Below are 20,146 nucleotides of genomic sequence, written 5' to 3'. Positions count from 1 at the left end.
ATAATAATAATAATAACGTACTTTCAAGTATGTCTATCGACACTACAAATTTTATATCGTTTTATTCATTAAAAATATATTATATCATAGACATGTGTAGAACTCACACAGTCACACGTGTGCAATACCAACTATATAATTTATATAAATATATAATAGTATATATTATATGTTATTAATTTATAATATTGTTATTTGATATAATTTATTATATACATAATAATGTCGTTTTACCTATATGAATATATATCTTTATACAATACAAATATGTGCTTCTGAAGGCGGCGTCTCGCGTATAATATAAGCAGTAAGTCCAACTAATATAATATAATTTAATTATTACGTATAAAATAATATTAACAATACACTTTTTTTTATTATTATTATTGTCTAATATTGCTGTTTCTATTATTAACACTCGCGTGATTTTGTAATTTAAATCGTACACTAAATATTGTTACGATTTACACATTTGTCGTGTTGATAATAACTACGATTTCTATCGCTAGGATACGATTAACAAATCCATCGTCAACATTAATGATAATAATATGAAACAATAAAATCTAATAATAATACAGGTAAAAACAATAACTATAACAATGATAATATTATTATGACCGTATCCCACTGGAGCGATGGCGAAACGCCCGTGATAGGACCACTATTATTACGGTAGGTACTATAGACTATTGGCATGTACAAAATAATTCATTATAGTTTTATAAGTTACAACTTACTTAAAATATTAATTATTATTATTATTGTTGTTTTTGTTGTGCGTTATACGTGTTCGTAATGAGATCTCGAGGCTGAGTTTTCAACCATTTATACGAATATACATTTTTGAGCGGGAACGTATAATTTGTATACATTATTATAATAACATAAAACGAAATAACACTAATGCATAATAATAACATATTATTTAACAATAAATAAATACTACGAAGGCAGTGGGATACATATTTCAATGATATTGTATATAAATATATATAATATATAATGTTTATTTATTCAATATAATATTTATGGTGTAAGTTACTGCACAACAGCTCGGATTTTCATTTGGATCGTCACAGTGCATTTTTTTTTTTTTTTACAAATTATCGGACATAACATTAAAATATAACGTCGCGGCTAAGTTCCAAGGCAAACGTATATAAATATGATATACAAAGTGTTTTTCTCTTGTATTGCTTGTCGTCATCGTTATCGCCGTTAACACCGCATACAGTTGCGAGTTACGACGAATTTGAAACATTAACTATTTTTGTCTTTTCATTTTATAATTGGAGCAATTCAACAGTCACATTGTCAGTGCTCGATTGCATCACGTATAAAACTATAAAATAAATCGTATAATACGGAAATTAATAACGGCGAACACGCGGCATAATATCTGCATAGTCCCTACCTATATCAATATATTATAAAATAATGATAATCGAGATAAGTCATTGCAGCCGGTAGCCCAAAAGACGTATTATATTATAATATAGGTAGATTCTACCGCTATGTGATTGAGAACCTTTCATATGAAATTTATTCAGATTTGGTCGAGATCTGGCGCGTCGAAATTAGTGTTGGGAATGTCCGTTCTAATTCTATTTCAGGACTATGGCGCGCCGTTGTAGTATGTATAATGATGATAATAATAATATATTACGCCGAAGCCGTTTCCGGAGCCGAGAAATTCCTAACTGATGAAGTTTGTAAACTAATATAATGTACTGCGAACAACATTCTGAGTGAATACGATAAATGTATAACATAGAATTATGAGATCCAATCGAATTCGAATGAGGAAATCAAAATTACAATAATATTTAGGTACCTTTCGTCTCATTTGAAAAGTATCACGAAAAACGAACGTACATAAATAGTAGGAATAATATTACCGAGAAATATATTTGTTAAACGGCGCTTCATGCTGTACTTTTATTTAATTCCGAGTACTGGAAATACGTATATCGTATATTATGTAATATCAATATAAGTATACACTTTTGGTCGTATTGACGATAAAACCGAGTCAGCTGGTGAATAATTTTAAACGGGTGAAGTCCAGAAAGAAATAATAATTTGAGGTAATCTGTTTTCTGCATGATTTCACGGGCGAACAAAAAATACTAAAAATTATATAATTTCGTAGAAAACTTATCTATAGCTATACCTATATCAAAACGCTAAATTGTTACATAAAAAAAATTAATTAATAAATTAGAGGTTGAAAACCGATGAAATAATACGGTTATTATTAGAAATGGGATAATTATAATAATTATGTGACGGTCAATGCCGAGGCTTATTCGACAAACGGCGGGTCAGGCGTTGCGGAACACTCAGGTGATCGCCTCGGAAAGTTCTAAAACCTCAACGTTTCTCATTTTTTCCGGTCATTCTATACATTCGTTTTTTATTTCGCGCGTTACCAGTATAATACTCGTTATAATAATATAATATTGTGTGCGTCTGACTGTTTCATTATTTAGTTATTATTGTTATTATTATTATCATTATTATACTTTCGGTTTGATTGATTATTAAACATCTATATAGCGTTTTCATTGTTGTGCGCAAGTTTGGACAACGATTACGTGATCGTTGATTTTGTGAAAAAAAAAAAACAATTGTTTCGACCCCGTCGCCAAACGTCCACAGTTAAAATGTCATAGACAAATCAATGTGTAATAATTGTGTAGTTATCGGCGGTGCGTTGTACAGTCTACGAGTCCTATGTATTATGTACATCTGCACAGGCTGCACTGCAAAGGTAGGTCGTCGTCGTCTTCTCGTCTCGAATCTCAGCCCGTGACGGCTGCGCGTGGGTGTCCGGTCACACGAACGAGTTTTCGCCGTTTGTCGGACAGAACTGCACCACGGAACCACCTGTCGACCCTTCGGCGACGTGATGCGTTTCCCTGACCGACGACGACTTGGCCAGTAGACGACCCGTCTGCGGCGGCGGCGGCGGCTGCAGTTGCTGGACCGGTCGCTGCTGCTTCTGCCGAGCCCGCCGGTCGTCGTCGCGCGCGGCGTGCACGTATATGGCGCCGATGGTCTTGCGGTTTCGGTCGCGGCCGCCGTTGTCGTAGTTGTTGTTGTTGTTGTTGTTGCGCTTGAACGCGGCCGCGGTACCGGCCCGGCCGCCGCGCAGATACCTCACCGAGTTGCTGTAGTCGAACGCTTGGCATATCTTGCCGGACAACAGGGCCCGGTAACCGTCCCGGAACCGGTGGTTGAAGATGGCGTACAGCAGCGGGTTGATGGACGAGTTGGCGGCGCCCAGCCACTGCGCGACCGGCAGCGAGGCGACCGTGTAGCTCTCGACGGCCGGCGGCAGCGGCCAGAACTTGATCAGCGAGAACGCCACGTACAGCGGCAGCCACGACACCGCGAACAGCACCACCACGTACATGATCATGGTGATCACCTTCATCTTGGACCGCTGCACCATGTTGGCGCCGTTGTGCATGGGCTCGCCGGGCACCTTGCGCCGGCTCACCTTTTGCCAGATGAACATGTAGCACACCGCGATCACCGTCAGCGGCAGCATGTAGCACAGCACCAGGTTGGCCAACACGAAGTACAGGTTGCCGCTCTCCACGGTCGGCCACGATTCCAGGCAGATCTGCAACACGCGCAGTACCGCGATGTAATTATCATTGTTAAAATATAATATGTCGTTATCGCCCCGGAATCGCGGGCGGGCGCAAATCGTGCGTGGGGGAGGGGCGAAATAAGCCTTACCGAAGTCGAGCGCGCGAGTCATGACTTAACATTATTATAACTGTCGACGGGACGCTAAACACCGTTTGTTGTGCGTTGTCTCCAATATTATTACAAACGCGTTACGACATAATATAGCGAATTTCGCGTTCGCAATAATATTCTTTTAACGATTTTTTTTTTTCACTTTTTTAAAATACGATTTCTATATGAGATTACTATCATCTCTGGGTTTTTTTTTTTTTTTTACATATATATTTGAATTCCAAAGCGAATTATAACGTTTATATATTTTAAAGTTTTAAAATAGTTATAATTAATTATTTCGTAATATCAAAATGTAATCAAATATTAATCTAATTAAAAACCTCCGCTAAGACCTTGATAATAATCTTACCTTCGCGTTTAATAAAAAGTCAATTCACTCTAGTTTTAAAAATAGCAGAGTAAAATTGATTATTGTGAACGTACAATGTGATAAGTTTCACGTTTCTGTAAGACGGAGACAATAAATAAAGTGTGTGGCGTTCTCTTAACAAACAGGATAGCATACTAATATATAAAGCTTTAAATGCCTTTTTTTTTTTGTGCAGGATAATCGTAAAATCTACCGGTTTGATTTTGATCAATTTTTTTTTAACGTATTCTTTACAATTATGCGAAAATTATAGACTATTATTTCATCTAGGAGCTCAATCCATAAATGTTAAAATGATAATTTATTCAACATTCAAATGTTAATAATATTTAACCGTTTAGTTAAAAATACATGTTAAGCCTAATTTTCCTTTTAATTACATACTGTAAAATATTTCTAGGTATATACTATAATAATATTATGTTTGGTTACCTACTATAAACACTATTGATAAGGACGCGCCACACATCAGCTATTTTAGGTGCTTAATATAGGTAATTTTAACGACATTTTGATAAGAAATTATTCGTTTAATTTCAAATGTATTTGAATAATAATTCAAAGGAAATATTTTAAAAGAGGTCCTGTGTTAAAAATGACTTTTATTTAATATTGATATATTATTTAGAAAAACAATTTCGTATAAGATAAACTTTTTAGTACATTTTTTACAGGATTTTTACTAAATTAATCCACTTTACATAAAAAATAACTTTATCTGTTCGTGTTTTTTTTTTTTTTTTATCAATATTGAATAAATTTTAGTAAACAAATAAAATAAAAAGTGAGTCTGTACGAATTAGTAATTTTGATAATCTTTAAGTTATCGAATAATAAAAACACAATACAGCATACAAAAATGTTTCTGTGTGTATGGTTAAAATTTGGTTATGCCTTTTGTCAATACTGTCTTTGTAAATTTTTCCCATGCTAAACCATTTTAATGGATAAATTACTTGGTGTGACTTCTTCTTAGTTAATAAAAATTTTTTTATTTATTTTATTCATTATATTTGTATGCAAAACAATATTAAACTGGTATAGAATTTTTTATCTAATTTTCTATTTACTTTTTATATTTTTAGTCTATAGATTATTAAGTATATGTACTCATGTGTAGTTGCAGTTAAACTATTCCTAATGGGATCGATGAAAAAAACATTATTTAATAGGATGGTTATTTGATGGTAAATAGTATAATGTGCATAATAAATAAAGTAACATATTGCATAATACTATTAATACTACAAAAATATAATATCCTATATTGATAATATTAGGAAATTCTAATATTATACAACGTTATATTGAAACTCTGTAATCAGCCGCTAATACTGTAGAAATTCTGTCCTTTATATTATACTTCAAATCAGGGTTAATCTAAGTATAAATTTAATATATTGCTACACACAATATTATTATAATAGTATATTATGTGACACTTTATTTAAAATATTATTATAATAAAAACATTGGTTGAGTTTGGTTATAAGGTTTAGTCTGTTTAAAGCATGAAAAATCACTGCAATATACAAGCGTAAAGCGAGTAATAATAATAATAATATACCGCCTATAATATTTACATAAAACTATAGTTAGGACTGGAGAATAAACATTATTATTTCGAATTGTCGATTTCAAGTTATTTTTATATCTTGTACCTAGTTGATATATATTATGGTAAACAATTTCATTGTTTAAGTATTAAATATAGTATATCTATAGTATAGCCCTATAGTTTTGAGAGTTTTGATAACCAAAATAAAAGTAATTTTCATAATTTTCGATAATAAATACTAAAAATATTATATTCATCTTAAGGTGGTTTGTATATTTGAAAGTCGGCAACGACCAGAAACGGCAGAAACACGAACGTCAAACGTGAAACACGCAATCGACGAAATTCTACCAACGTATATATAATTAAGAACGTTTTATAATTTATTCTCTTGTCCGACATTAATATATTATGACCTCTTTTTAATAGCGGAAACGTATCTTTTCTTCTCGTATACTACAATTATCGTTACTTTTAAGCCGCTGTAAATATTATAAATTTAACTATAAATCATTATTTGTATAGTTACTTTCTATAATATCGACCGCAAACGTTTACTTGACTTAATTACTTTTTTTTTTGCAGATCGTCGGAGGTTATGCAAATCGATGCAAAATAACGTGGCTCTTGAATATTGATAAATTTCTCATTAAATCTGTACATATATGTGGTAGTGCGCATTTCAAATAACTCAAATCACTTGAAAAACATTAAATGAAATCAAACTTGAAGTATAATTACGTCGATTATTAATAAACTTTAAGTAAGTACTGAATGTACAGTTCAATAATCAAAAAAAAGTTTATATATAGACTAATATTATTATGAATAATTATTTTCAAGAAAAATGATGAAAAGATTAAATGTATCTCAAAAGTCATTAAACAAATATAATAATATATATTCAAATCTAGTATATTAAAATTAATTAATTTAGTTTTTAGTGTGATTGTGATATTAAATATTATTATTATTTTTTATTTTCTTGTTAAAACGTTAAAAATTAGAATCTTTAAAATATGTGTATATAATGAATAAATAATCTTACAATTTAGTTATTAAAAAAAAAAATAATTTAACTTATGATTAAGTGCTAGATGATCAAACATAGCTGTTTGTGTTGTTTAAAAATTAATATATATATATATTAATTGTTTGAATATAAATGATTTATATTATTTTTACATTGTACACAATTCTACATCAAACAAAAATACAAATGTTTTCTATAAGGAATATGTGGTGAGCTTATAATAAAATAATAATAATAGTTCGTTGTACACGAATCTCGAAACCTAAAATATATCATGGATGATATTCCGAAAAATTATAGAAGACTAGAAATTATTGGTAATTTTGTTTTGCAGCTATAAATTATCTAACCTGAAAAGTGCTGCTACTGCATTCGAATGGTCCTACCAGGGCTGATGGCTTTATTTGAAAGCCGTGATAAATCATTGGATTTCAAAAATAATTCTGAGTCGAGGAAAATTTTTAGACAAACGGTAAATATATTTCAAGACAAAATTCTGCTTACCTAGTGGATTGTATAAAATAAAAACTACTTGTGAAAATTGGGAATTATTAAAAATTACGTTCTCGATATTATAACAATATATAAAATGTATCTATTAAATGTCAAATTTATAAAAATTATTGAGGTTTTTATTCTTGTAATTATTAAAATTCGTTTCATTCCTAGTAAATTAGTTTAACGTTAGTATTTACATTTTTATTATTTTTCAAGCATATTCATATTTATTTTAATTTAATGCTTAATTTTTGCTTGCATTATATTATTATTATTATTGTAGTTTGTACTGTCTTGTAATTAATAACAAGCACGACACGTTCCGTAAATTAAAGTCTTTACTTTCTAGCTATTTATATCCGTCTGGTATCAAATAAATCATAACAAATAGAATACGTATTCGTGAGGCTGTGGAAATAAGTCCGTAAGATTATGAACGTAAAGTATGGGGCGAGATGTATAACAGCTGTACCGGCCAGTTCAATGCCTCGACCACAACAAAAGAAATTCTGGATGCTCCACTGTTGGATGCGGAGAGTGGTTGTATAATATCACATACTATTTCAAAATATTAATGTAGCGGTAAATATGATACGTATTCTAACCGTCGTCTGTCATGGTTGTATGTATTAAGGTTTTAATAATCACCCATACTAACAGTATCATACTAGTGTACGCTTACAAATAGGTGTCACTAATATATAGTAATAAAAATATATGAGCTGTGTGTAGATATCATACAGACGAATAATTCGCAAGTCGATAAAAAGTAATAATTATTATGATGATACCATTCTCACTAACGCTATAAAAATATACGTTTATGGATGTTTTTGAAACGTGTGTACAATTTTATTATCGACCAGCAAAAAATAAGTGTTGTAATGAAAATTTACCAAGTTTATGGCTTCTTATAAAATCGAGTTACCCCTCGTTTATATAATATTTATAAGGGCGAGCGTCAATTAGATTGTGAAATATTTAGTGGTATTTTATTTTATTACAATATTCTTTAAACATATGACACATTTGTTAAATTATTAACAAAAACAATTTTTGTTAAATTGTCACCTGATTATCGCTGCCTTCCTCCATGGGCTGTAGATCAAAGTATATGGCCCATGGCATGGTAATTGTGAGCGAAATGATCCATATGATGGCCACGACTCGTTTACAGACGCCTTTGCCCACAGGATTCATGGGGTAACAAATGGACAAACACCTTTCCACGGAAATGGCCATCAACGTGTTTATTGATGCGTTCACAGACACTCCTTGAAAGTACGGCACAAGTTTGCATATGACCAGTCCCAAACGCCACTCTGCAAAACCACAAGTGTTAAAATAGCTATAGAGGACTACACATAATATTATATGTCATACAATTTACTGATACATAATCACATATTATTTAAGTACCTAGTTTAGGAGAACGGTATTTATTTTGTTAGTATTATTTCCTGTGTCAAACAAAATTATTAGAAAAATTTATGTACAAACTCTTTTTAATTTGAGTAGATATTTTATTTTTAGATTCTCAGAAGAAAAAAGAATGTATTGATTTTACATTGATGTATATCTATATGTTTTTTATTTAATTTTTTTCTAGTAGAAAAAAAAGGTTTCGCTCATCAACATCGAGAGAGGTTTTTGGTAGACAATCAGATCTAATATTGGTGTTTTTTGTAGGTCAAAATTAAAAATTCTCAATCATTTTTAAAATAATCTAGGGTTAGGGAAAAACGGATACAATTTTAATATTATATTTATAATAATTGTAAATTACGATACTAAATTTAGACCATTATTGCTTAGAATATTTTTTTATTATACACAATAATTTATCGTTGAATTAAAATTTAACACGTTAATTAAAATAGCTACTCAATGGCACGAGTGACATTACATGCTAAAGAAGAAGCTGATAATACATCATATTTTATAAACATTATTAATTTGTTGTTTTATTTTTTAATTATAAAAATTGCAACTAACATACATATTTTGTAATAGTGTGGTGGTCAATATAAGTACGTTCAGATCGAAAAAAGTTCATATGGATGGTACATTTATTAATGCAAACATTGCCAACTTTCTCTCCTCGCTTTTTTTAGTACAAAATAATGCAGTAAGATGACAAAATATGGATAAATAGATTTTATATTTACGAGTTATTTTTAATATCTAAAGAACGCAATTTTATTTTTTAGTTCACTATACGTCCAAGGAATAAAACGGAAATAATAAAACAATAGCGTACAAATTTTATACATAAGGTATCGAATTAATGTATATTTTTATTTATTTTCTGTTGTTTGAACCTGCGATTTACATTTAAACACGGTATATAAACCAACGGAAATTAAAACTGAAATATAAATTTAATGGTTGCGTAGATGTTATATATACGAGTAATACGCGGCTGTAGTGCGAACAACAGCTTTCCATTTAATAATTTTAATGAGTGTGGTTCTGGTTTGGTAAACTGCACGTGTGCTTTACGAAGATTTTCCTTCACTACAAACAACACGTCATCAATATCTCGATATCCCGAAATGCAATTTCAATATATTAAATACGCTCGAGTGTGTCGAAAGAGTACATCGCAATCGATATTTCTATCGCATGCACGTTCAAGACAAATTTACAGTTTGTGAATTGCGTTTTTATACCCTTAACCTTGACCTGAAAAAAAGACTTCATTGTAAGAATTTAATGCGCTTTCATTCGTGAAATTAGAAATTTCAATTTTCCTTCCTAAATTCATTTTACGTTTGTACGCTGTAAAAACATATCCTTACATGAAGTTTTTCGAGTTATTGACAAACTTTAAATACAATTCTTTAATTATTATGTCTCTCAAATAATTTCAAAATTTTTCATCTGGATGATATATGTTTTTTTATACATGAATAAAATTATATTATATTTAAAATATATTTCAACTTCGATGTCGCATTTGATGTATCGCCGAACAGTCTCCTATTGCCTATATCTCGGAGCATATGCACCGCAACCGTGGTAGTATTAATCATGGACTATGGAGGTTTTTTTAAAAAAATAAATTATATTACAGTTCTCACTTAAGGTTAATCGAATCGAATATGTCAGCTATACTTTATAGTTTATACAATTATTCGCGTAATGCGTAGTTTGTTAGGACGTCACAATAATTATAAGCAAGTTTTTTGTAATTTCGAGTGACACAACGCGTACGGTACGCAATAATTATGACGATTTTGTTATAACAATAGTTTTAATATGCGAATCCCAGGTTAAGTTTTCTAAGCCAAAAATCAGACCTAGGATAGCTCATAAATATATCATACTGATAGCATGGTATTTCCGACAAAAATATCAAATATACTTGACAGTCATAGACGACCACCATTGATCTCAAATAATATATACAAAATAAATGTATTTCGATCATCCAAAAGTCTAAACGTGTTAGAATAATAATAATAAAGACAACGGTGTATGAGTAATTGCATACAGTGTTGGATGAACCGCATTCGTGTCGCGATCGATTGTGAAGTGTGTATAATATATTATATAAATAGTCATGGGTGGCACTTGTTCTGCAGCCTCCGAGAAATGGGATGAACCAAACTTTTGGATAAAGTTTGCGTTTCCAATTGCTTTTATTGTGTTCTCGTTTTTGAAGTTCACACTCCGTACCGCATAGTGTTTACAGCATACTATATAATAATAATAATACACGCACACTGGCCGTAAGATTGTGCGTTCGTTATCGGGTATTCAAAGCATAGACGTAGCTAAATTGCCTATACGGGCCGCCGCCTTGTTTCGCCGAGGGAACGCGCCTTGACAGTCTGCGGGCTGACCCGTCAGTAATTATATAATATTATTATTATTATTCGGACGATAAGTCAATAATAATAAATTAATACCGAGGCCATGGTCAGAAAATGCGTTGTCGGGTTTTCTTGTTTTTATACCACAAATACAAACGATATGATATTTTCCGAATTTATTACAGCCCTCACGATTATGATGAATGTTATTGTTTGACGTAGGTACCGCAATAAAATATTTTGATTATTATTATTATTATTCCGAAATTGGACGGGAGCGCGAAAAAATAGACATAAGTCTCGCCCACGAAATAATATACGATATAATATAATATATTGCTGTAAAATAATTTCCATGAGCGGAAAAGATTATTTTGTAGTGGGTAAATGAAAACGTCGTCACGCGATACCGCAAAACTCTTTTAATAATAATGGGGATTTGTGTGTGCACCCATTTACTGTTGTTTTTACAGACGTGAATAATATAATACTGCTTAAAGCACTGACAATGGTAAAATATTTGAATATTTTAATAGTATGTAGACCTTAAGCTCTAAAATTATTTGTGTAGTTCTATATTATTGTGTAACGGACAACATGAGTCGAAGAGGCGAGTGTGGTGAGTGCGTACGGTTCAACTGTGTGGAATAAAACTTAAATGTGTGTTATATGTTGACGTCAATCGATCGTTAGCGCGTGATTCTCATCGATTGGATTCAACTAACGACGTTTTAAATAGTAAATAATATATTATGTAGAGCAAAGTCACGTCAATCTTCTCGTGATATAGTTTAAGTTATTTCTAGAATTATTTTACTGGGGTTAACCGTTTAAATATAAATTTATTTGAATTTTATTAAATTTCTTCAAAAAGCAATAATGGACTGTCTCTCACTGAGAAAAACTCGCGTTAAAGTGACTCAAGGTGTTAAAATATTTTCTTATATACATCTTAAATTTATAAATTAATCGCGTATAATTTCATAAATAAAAGGATTATATATTTTTAGATAAATAAGAAATTTTAAATGAATACAGTAACACAAAAAGTAATAAATGAATAGAAATTCCAAATATAATGACTGTAATAAATGTTCATAAAAGTCGCAAAATAGCAATATACTCGTAATAATAATTGTTTTATATTTTATAGAGGTAACTCCGATGTACACAGTTTTCTACAGATTGTAGTTTTGTTTAATGTTATAATATAATGTGAGTTTGTTAATCGAATCTAAAAACTGATTCATAATATTATATGGAATTTATGACTCTTTTACAAAAAATAATAATAATAACAATCATAAATATAACAAAAAGCTTTTCTTTCGCAAAGCGGAAACGTCAATTCGGATTGTATTTATAATTTTAATGTATCTATATTTAATACATTATACATTGTACATAATAAAGCCATTTACCATATAGAGAACACTTTGAGAAACAATTTTATTTTTTTCTCATCAAATTTGTTCACTCGTGATGGTTCATATTTTATGAATGCGGTTATCCCAACCTTTTACAATAAATATATTCACGTATATTTTGGAAAATATTATATTACGAAACATAATCACGAACAAAATGTGAAACCACTATTTATAAAAACATACCGCGATGGTTTGTCATAAATCTTCCAATTTAAACATATTTTTAACACTATATTTATCTTTATTTTATAACATTTAACCATAAAATATAATTATTTTAATTTCATAAAAGAAAGATTAAGCTCGAGTAATACATTTTTGACATAACTTCATGTACAATATCAGATGTAATGAAATTTGATTCACATTAACTGTTAGATATTGTAGAATAATTTAAAACGTGAGTGTGATAAAAAGTAACACTAAGGAAAAAATCATGATTCATGTTAAAGTTGATTTTTTTTAATTTATGTTAATCATAACTAATTAGTAAAATTGAAAAAGCCTTGCAAATCGTAAAAGGTATTGAATATAATTAAAATAATTAATTAGGTATAGCTAGGATTCGTAATATCGAAAAAATGTTTTTAAAACAGTGGCATACATTGCCAGCACATTTTAGTATAACATAATTTTATATGTAGCAATAAATGTTTTTTGATTGTTAATCAATAAGTATAATAGAAATAAATGGTTATTAAAAATAAAAGCTATGTTATGAAGAAAATTAAGCTATAGGCCGTATTATGCCATATACTTAAAGCCATATAACGTCAATTATAAAAAACCAAATATTTTCAAAAATAATCAGCAAACATAATATTATAAACAATGTGCTATATTATACACAATAAAATATTATAATATTGTTACTCTGCAATCCACCTGTTGTGACATCCAAACGAAATTGAATTATTTATTGTCGTTTCCAACAAGATAGAAAACTTTTTGTTTTTATTTTTTAGGTAAACAAGACTCGTTCTTGTTTGTAATATCAATTGTAAATTGTACGTATTATTAAACATAATATTATATCATTTTTGCATTATGTATAATATATTTATGTTTAATGGATATGCGATTCTTTGTATAATATTTTATGATTTTGACTTGTATACTGACGTTTAACTGCATAATAAAAAAAAGAACTTTATACACTATACATGTTAATGATTATGTCGTTCAAATGATAACAACGTCATCGTATTTCATAAGTTTAAAGCATGGGCACTTGTGAAAAGTTATTTTTTATATGTATTAACAGCAATTTTTATAAACGCGGTTTTTTGTCATCAAATAATATAACCATTTCAGAGAACCAAACATTAGTTATTAATTCATGTAGGTGGTTTTTCATCGTGGCCAGATGCACCCGAAATAAGTAGACATTTATTACACGGCTTATTTATGTAAATATTTGAAAAATATAGTCGTTGTGTCTTTCATCAGATACTCGAAATATTAAATAGATTTATAGAAATAAATAAATGCACTTTTTTTTTTGCAAATTATACATTTGTTTTGGTAAGCCCAAAAGTCATAAAATCGATTTGTTAAATATTATAATATTTATATTTTAATGAATTTTATGTAGATTCCAAAATATTAGCGTATTCTTCGAATTGATCGGTTAAATTCGCCGATTAACTTTACACGGGCGTATAATATTTTCCGTGTTATTTTTGCATTTTATAATTGTGGTATATGTTTTCATACATAACGGATGGGTACGCTATGCGCAAGGGTAAATGTTGAGACACCCCGTACAACTCGATATATTTTGAGTTTACCGCGATGACCCATATTCAAGCAGCCAAGTAGGCACCTTAAAGTAAATGGGTGAAACACGCCTAAATATAAATCTCACCGCTCACAAATAAGTAGTTTTATGGCGTGCTGTAACGCCGTGCGTGTAACAATCACTTTGGGTGTTTACTCAATAATTTATTAATTTTTTTTTGATAATTATTATTCCATCCTATTATAATACCTATATTTAGAAAATAATATAATATATAAATAAACGTTTTACAAAATTTCAAACAACATAACGTACCATGATAGGTACCTCACAGATGAATCTCTTATTATTTTATATTGCGTCTGATTCGGTAAAAAACGGTTTTTCTTCCGCATTGGTAGTTTTCCGTTTTGTTTTTTTTTAACCGGTTAACGTTTCGTCGTATTGTCGGGTTATTTAGATAAAGGTGACCATAGATAAAGAATAACGATTAATATTAATTAATAAGCTTCAGCGATCTTGACCCAACCGCAGGAGTCGTTATTTTTCGGCATGTAATTAAATTTAAAATTCATATGGAATGCGGTCAAACTAAAAATATTTTTATTTTTTAATATATTTCGATATATTTTTTAAGTCAAATAGCTGAAATACATACTGTAATATTATTTTGTAATAATTAGTAAAACCACCTATTCACCATTTTTAAACAGCCATAAAATGTAAGTCTCCATCTTATCATTATTATTATCGGGCCAGTATCGCGGGAGAAATAATATAATTTTATTTATTTTACATATTATAAATATCGTATCGCATAACTACATATAATATTTGAAGTATATTTCGGTTTAATCGTTATTAAAAACGTTTTATGATCGTAAATCGGTTTATCAATCGTTGAAAAGTTTAAATGTCATCTATTAAAATTATACTCTGTTGTTAATACACACAAATATTGAAATATGTATATTTTATAAATATACAAATTGTTGGTTCTTATCTCATTAATACTGATTTTATGTTACAGTTTCACATTTATATCAATTAAAATTTAAGCCAAATTTTATCATAATTTAATGTATTTGTATACATTATCAAATAAATTATATTATTACCAACTTTCCAATGAAACGAGTTACATTTAAAATAATTATATTAACCAACCATGACTAATAATTTAACATTCAATGTTATTCAAAAAATAACCAGACATGCGACCGATTAGTACATTCAGAGAGATATAAATTGATATTTAAAATTAAATGGCTAGATATATTTTTGATCAACATTAATCCTAATGAAACAAGGTTCAGTTATGTATTACTAAACCAGAACGGATCGATGGCCCTATATAATACCTAATAAAACATAACTATATTTACAGTTTTATAACTATGCAATCGAATGGTTTATTTTAAAACTTTGCAAAAATGGAAAAAAGTTTACGAAGTTTATAGGCACGTATATTTATACATCACATAATAACTGCTATATAATATGAGTATTCAACATAATAATATTGTGTTAAAGTTTTATTCAAAACTTATTGGATTGTAATTTCAATATTTTTTAAATAAATCTTATAGATTAGAGATTATAATACAAATAATGTATGAAACTAAAGCTAAATATTTTTAATACTTATGATTATGTAATGAATTTAAATCAAGAAACAAACATTCATGATTTTAACATAACTTGGTAAACCTAGTTGTTTTATAAATTTGCTTACTCAAAAAAATTATACATCAAAATATCAAAATAATAAGAATAAAAAAAATAGATAAAATCATAATTATATTTATATTTTGCAATTAAGACATTAAGATTGATTCTTTGTTTATAAGAAGTGGTCCAAAGAATTTATTTTATATGAGTAGATGACTATTAACGATAATAAAATGATATTAATTAATGACCTACATTTATAGTGTCTTATTTAACGAGACAACATTAGACGCATTAATAAAAGTTAAAATACCATTTTAAACTCTTGTAGTCTATAGTAAATGTGTATACAATCTAAATACAACATTAACGCAAATTTATATTCTAACTATTATTTCTTAAACTAGTTAAACTAACAGTGAACACAATAATAATAGTTATTCTCGAAAATTACATTTACCGAAATCCATTAATTATTTTAACGGGTTCGTGTTACTGTTTCATACGTGACTAACACCTCACTACAAGTTCCATGCATCACACAAAAATCATTTAGTTAAAATTATTAATGATGTTTCTATGTAACAGTGAAAAAAATTAAAATTATGTATTAGATATTCAAATATACAGTGACAAGTCAACTCTTAAGGTGACATGTATTATACAACATTATTATTAACGTTTTAATTTTTAATGATAATTATTATTGAATACGTTGACTTGTATCTAATACCACGTGTCATATGTATATTTTTAATAGAAACATAATATATATACATGAAAACTTAAATTATTTATTATTAATTTATTATTGTACATAAGTTATGCACATATTTTCACATAGACAAAATGAAAATGATTATAATTTATATGCATAAAATATAATATCAATCAAGAGAAAAATAATATTATAATAAAATTATCTTCTTTTAAGCAGCAAAAAAAAAAAAAAAGAACTTATAATTGCAGAAAACCTTTGATGAAAAATAAGAGTTTTTATTTAAGAGAAAAAATGTTTTGATTATAAATAAAAACACTATTGACTACAAATAAAAAAATTAAACCGATTCATTTTTATGAATAATTTTAAAGTTACAACAAATCATTTCAAGATTACTCATTAAATGTAGACATTTGCGGGTAGTTTGCAAATTAAGTAGGAACGGTTCCCGATTTCTACATCTGTTAATTAAGCTGGAAAACTACTTTGCAACCGTTAAAAATGTACGCTTGTGCGTTTCATTTAAACGTGAGAAAAATACAATATATATAAAATGTGAGCGTAAACATCGTGCCATAACCATGTCACGTCTTCAAAAGTCAAGTTATCTGTGCAGTTTTGCCATTCTCGTTCGTAAGCATTAAATAATATTACTATTAGATAAATAATATATATAAAAATGTGTCGCAATTTTGTTTTTTTGTTTATCAATGTAACATATGTTCCAAACGTTCAAACATGGAATAAAAATATAAGGATATAATATATACAGGATAATTTGCTAAGTATGTTCATTACCATTGATTCATTTAATATTATTTTTATTTAAATTCATGAAATTTTTCGAAATATTTGAGGAATATCTTATTGCGAAAAATAATTTGAATTTCATACAAAAACACTGCAAAATTATTAAGTGGACAATTTGTAAATAATTGTAATGCATGTACATATTCAAAATATTCAAAATCATTCTTAAAAATGGCTTTACAAAAATATTAAATAGATTTAATTGACTGTTTTTATAAATTATAGTATAAATATATAATAAAAATATTAATATTGATTACTAAAACTAGTAACGTTTTCAAGTCACCATAGCCTTCATCCTTACAAATAAATTATCATGAATCTATATTTGACCTTAGAATACAAAATTAAACAACTCAAACATTACTCATTGGGATTTCAATGTATTGTGATAGTCAACATTTAAAAAAAAAAAATATCCTCAAAATAATTCATACTGAAAAAGATAATATTAACTAAAAACCAAAAATGTTTATCGGAATAGATTCCTCCTTGATTATTACAAAAAAATTCATATATTTTAAAATTCTAAAACTAAAAGTTATTAAATAACAAATTGGAAGGGTGGTTGTTAACTAAGTGAATTATTCTACATAAATATAGATATAAACAATGACTCAAGTTACTGGAGGCCGTTTAATAACTGCCTTTTTTTTTAGTTGCATAGGTACTCATTCCCTGGACACTAGTGATAAGTCGTATACGATTAACGATTGTGGTGGATTAAGGGGTAGAGCTTAACTCAAACGGGAGAATAGGGTCTTCTAATTCTACCTTTTTTGCATTCATAAATTGACAGGTTGAAATCACAGTATAAATTAATAATGAATCGAATACACAGATCTCTTGGTGGTGACTTGCTAAAAACCTAAAACGCAATTTCAACAAAGCCAAATTATTTCTATATTATGTTCTATGCACCCAATTTCTAAAGCGCATATTCATTAAATTGTGCATAAAATGCACTTGTGTCTACTCAATAGTTATTAAAATCAGGCAAAAATATCAGTGGAAAGAGCGGAAATGCGAAATTATTTTTACGGATTAATATATCGTGGAATGCCTATAACTGCTGCTAGCGCTGTATTATAAATATACCATGACTTTTTTCTGTGTCCGCGCTGAATGCAATTTATTCGATTTAAACTTCACCTTAATTCAACCGGCTTGATCGATTAAAATCATGTCAGACATTAGTGCGGCCATTGATTTATGAATTATGCTTAGTATTGAAGTATATTTTGACTGGGTATTTAAAATTTAAATTTGTGAATATCTAACAAGGAGTTTTATAAGACGGTAATGACGGTAATATAACTCATGTAGAATATACTTGGTAAACTACCATATAGTTTATAATCTGTACTACATAATTTGATTTTGAAACTATTTTTTAATTATTTTAAATGTATTTAGATTTATTCAATTACTCGTAATACCACTCATTCTATGTACTTTTCCATTTTCATAACATATTATGACAATTCCATCATACTTTCCGTATTTCAAAAATCTATTATTCACATATTACTATGTATATGCGAAATTAACAATTAATAGTTTTGATTTGATTAGATAAGGTTTTATGCGTAATAAATTTATTTTTATACGTTAATAATATTAAATAAATCATTATGTTGCATGTCACATGACGCGTAATACTCATGGAACAAATGTTGCGGTGGTGGTAGAGTAGATGTTAGGACAACTGGGATAACAGGGGATAGGCTGTTTTAGGGTTTCTGGTAAAATTAATTTGTAATTTATAATACTTTGATATTTTAGTCATGTGACGGTCGTATAGTTTATACTTGTCTAACTGAAGGCCTAATACTAGTTTGAATAAATAAATTGTATTTGATTTCGTTACGTAATTTTATTTGAGTGTGAATACTGAAATCATATTACGTAAATATGACTTATTGAGTGCAAAAGGGGTTTTTTTGTACTTATATAAAATTACAACGTGAATAATAATAGAAATATTAACGTTTTAAATTATTAAATTTCATCACAATATCGTAATCAAGTCATAGGTTATTTACTACTCATTAATATAAACAACAGTGAAACATTCTTAAGAAAATACTCATATTTTGTTAAAAGGTATATAATATTATGGTCAAGTATAAAATATACGTAGATGCGGCGTGATATGTTTGTTTTACATATATAGGTTGGAGCCAAAGACTAATAAATAAAAATTCAGCAATATTAATCAAACGACGGTATTTTTTAAAAATCCAATCGACTAAAAAATATGTAGGTATTTTCTTTTCGAGTCGTGTACTAAAATCGTGACGGAATGTTATGCGCGTATATCCCATTCTGCGTATTTTGTTTTCTCGTTTTATAATCTGATTTTATCGATACTACACATTGATAATAATGTCTGTCGCTATTATTATTACTATTATTATCATTTTGTCCGGACTGAGCGAATGTAGTTGTATTTTACAGTGAGACGACGGTGTCGTAATACGCGGTTTGGAAAACCGGCCAAACTGGCTGCCATAAAACATACTATTATATATTACCGCAGACGTATATTATATATATTGTATTATAAGATGTATATCGAACATTATTACGACGGACCTCATTATCTTATTATGTATGACGTGTTATAGTAAAAGGCTGGACCATGTCTCGCGTATCGCAGTGACTGGTCGGAAAGAAACAATCAAACGCTTACGAATTATTATTGTCAAAGATT

General features: G+C 28.9%; 1 protein-coding gene across 1 annotated transcript in view; it reads right to left on the bottom strand.

The window, feature by feature from the left end:
* Positions 1 to 230: 230 nt before the first annotated feature.
* LOC113549662 (neuropeptide SIFamide receptor-like) overlaps positions 231 to 20,146 on the bottom strand; it is a 47,556-nt gene continuing 27,640 nt past the window's right edge. Inside the window, exons 3-4 of the mRNA XM_026951062.1 lie at positions 8,311 to 8,561; positions 231 to 3,634 (exon numbers count right to left, since the gene is read on the bottom strand). Coding sequence (XP_026806863.1) covers positions 2,840 to 3,634; positions 8,311 to 8,561 — 1,046 coding nt within the window. The 3' untranslated portion in view covers positions 231 to 2,839. The remainder of the gene's footprint in view (positions 3,635 to 8,310; positions 8,562 to 20,146) is intronic.

This window comes from Rhopalosiphum maidis, chromosome 1 (assembly GCF_003676215.2).
Source record: "Rhopalosiphum maidis isolate BTI-1 chromosome 1, ASM367621v3, whole genome shotgun sequence".
NCBI classification, from domain to species: Eukaryota; Metazoa; Arthropoda; class Insecta; order Hemiptera; family Aphididae; genus Rhopalosiphum; species Rhopalosiphum maidis.
Note: the sequence above shows the minus strand (reverse complement) of the source record. Positions and strands in the feature narration are given on the sequence as shown.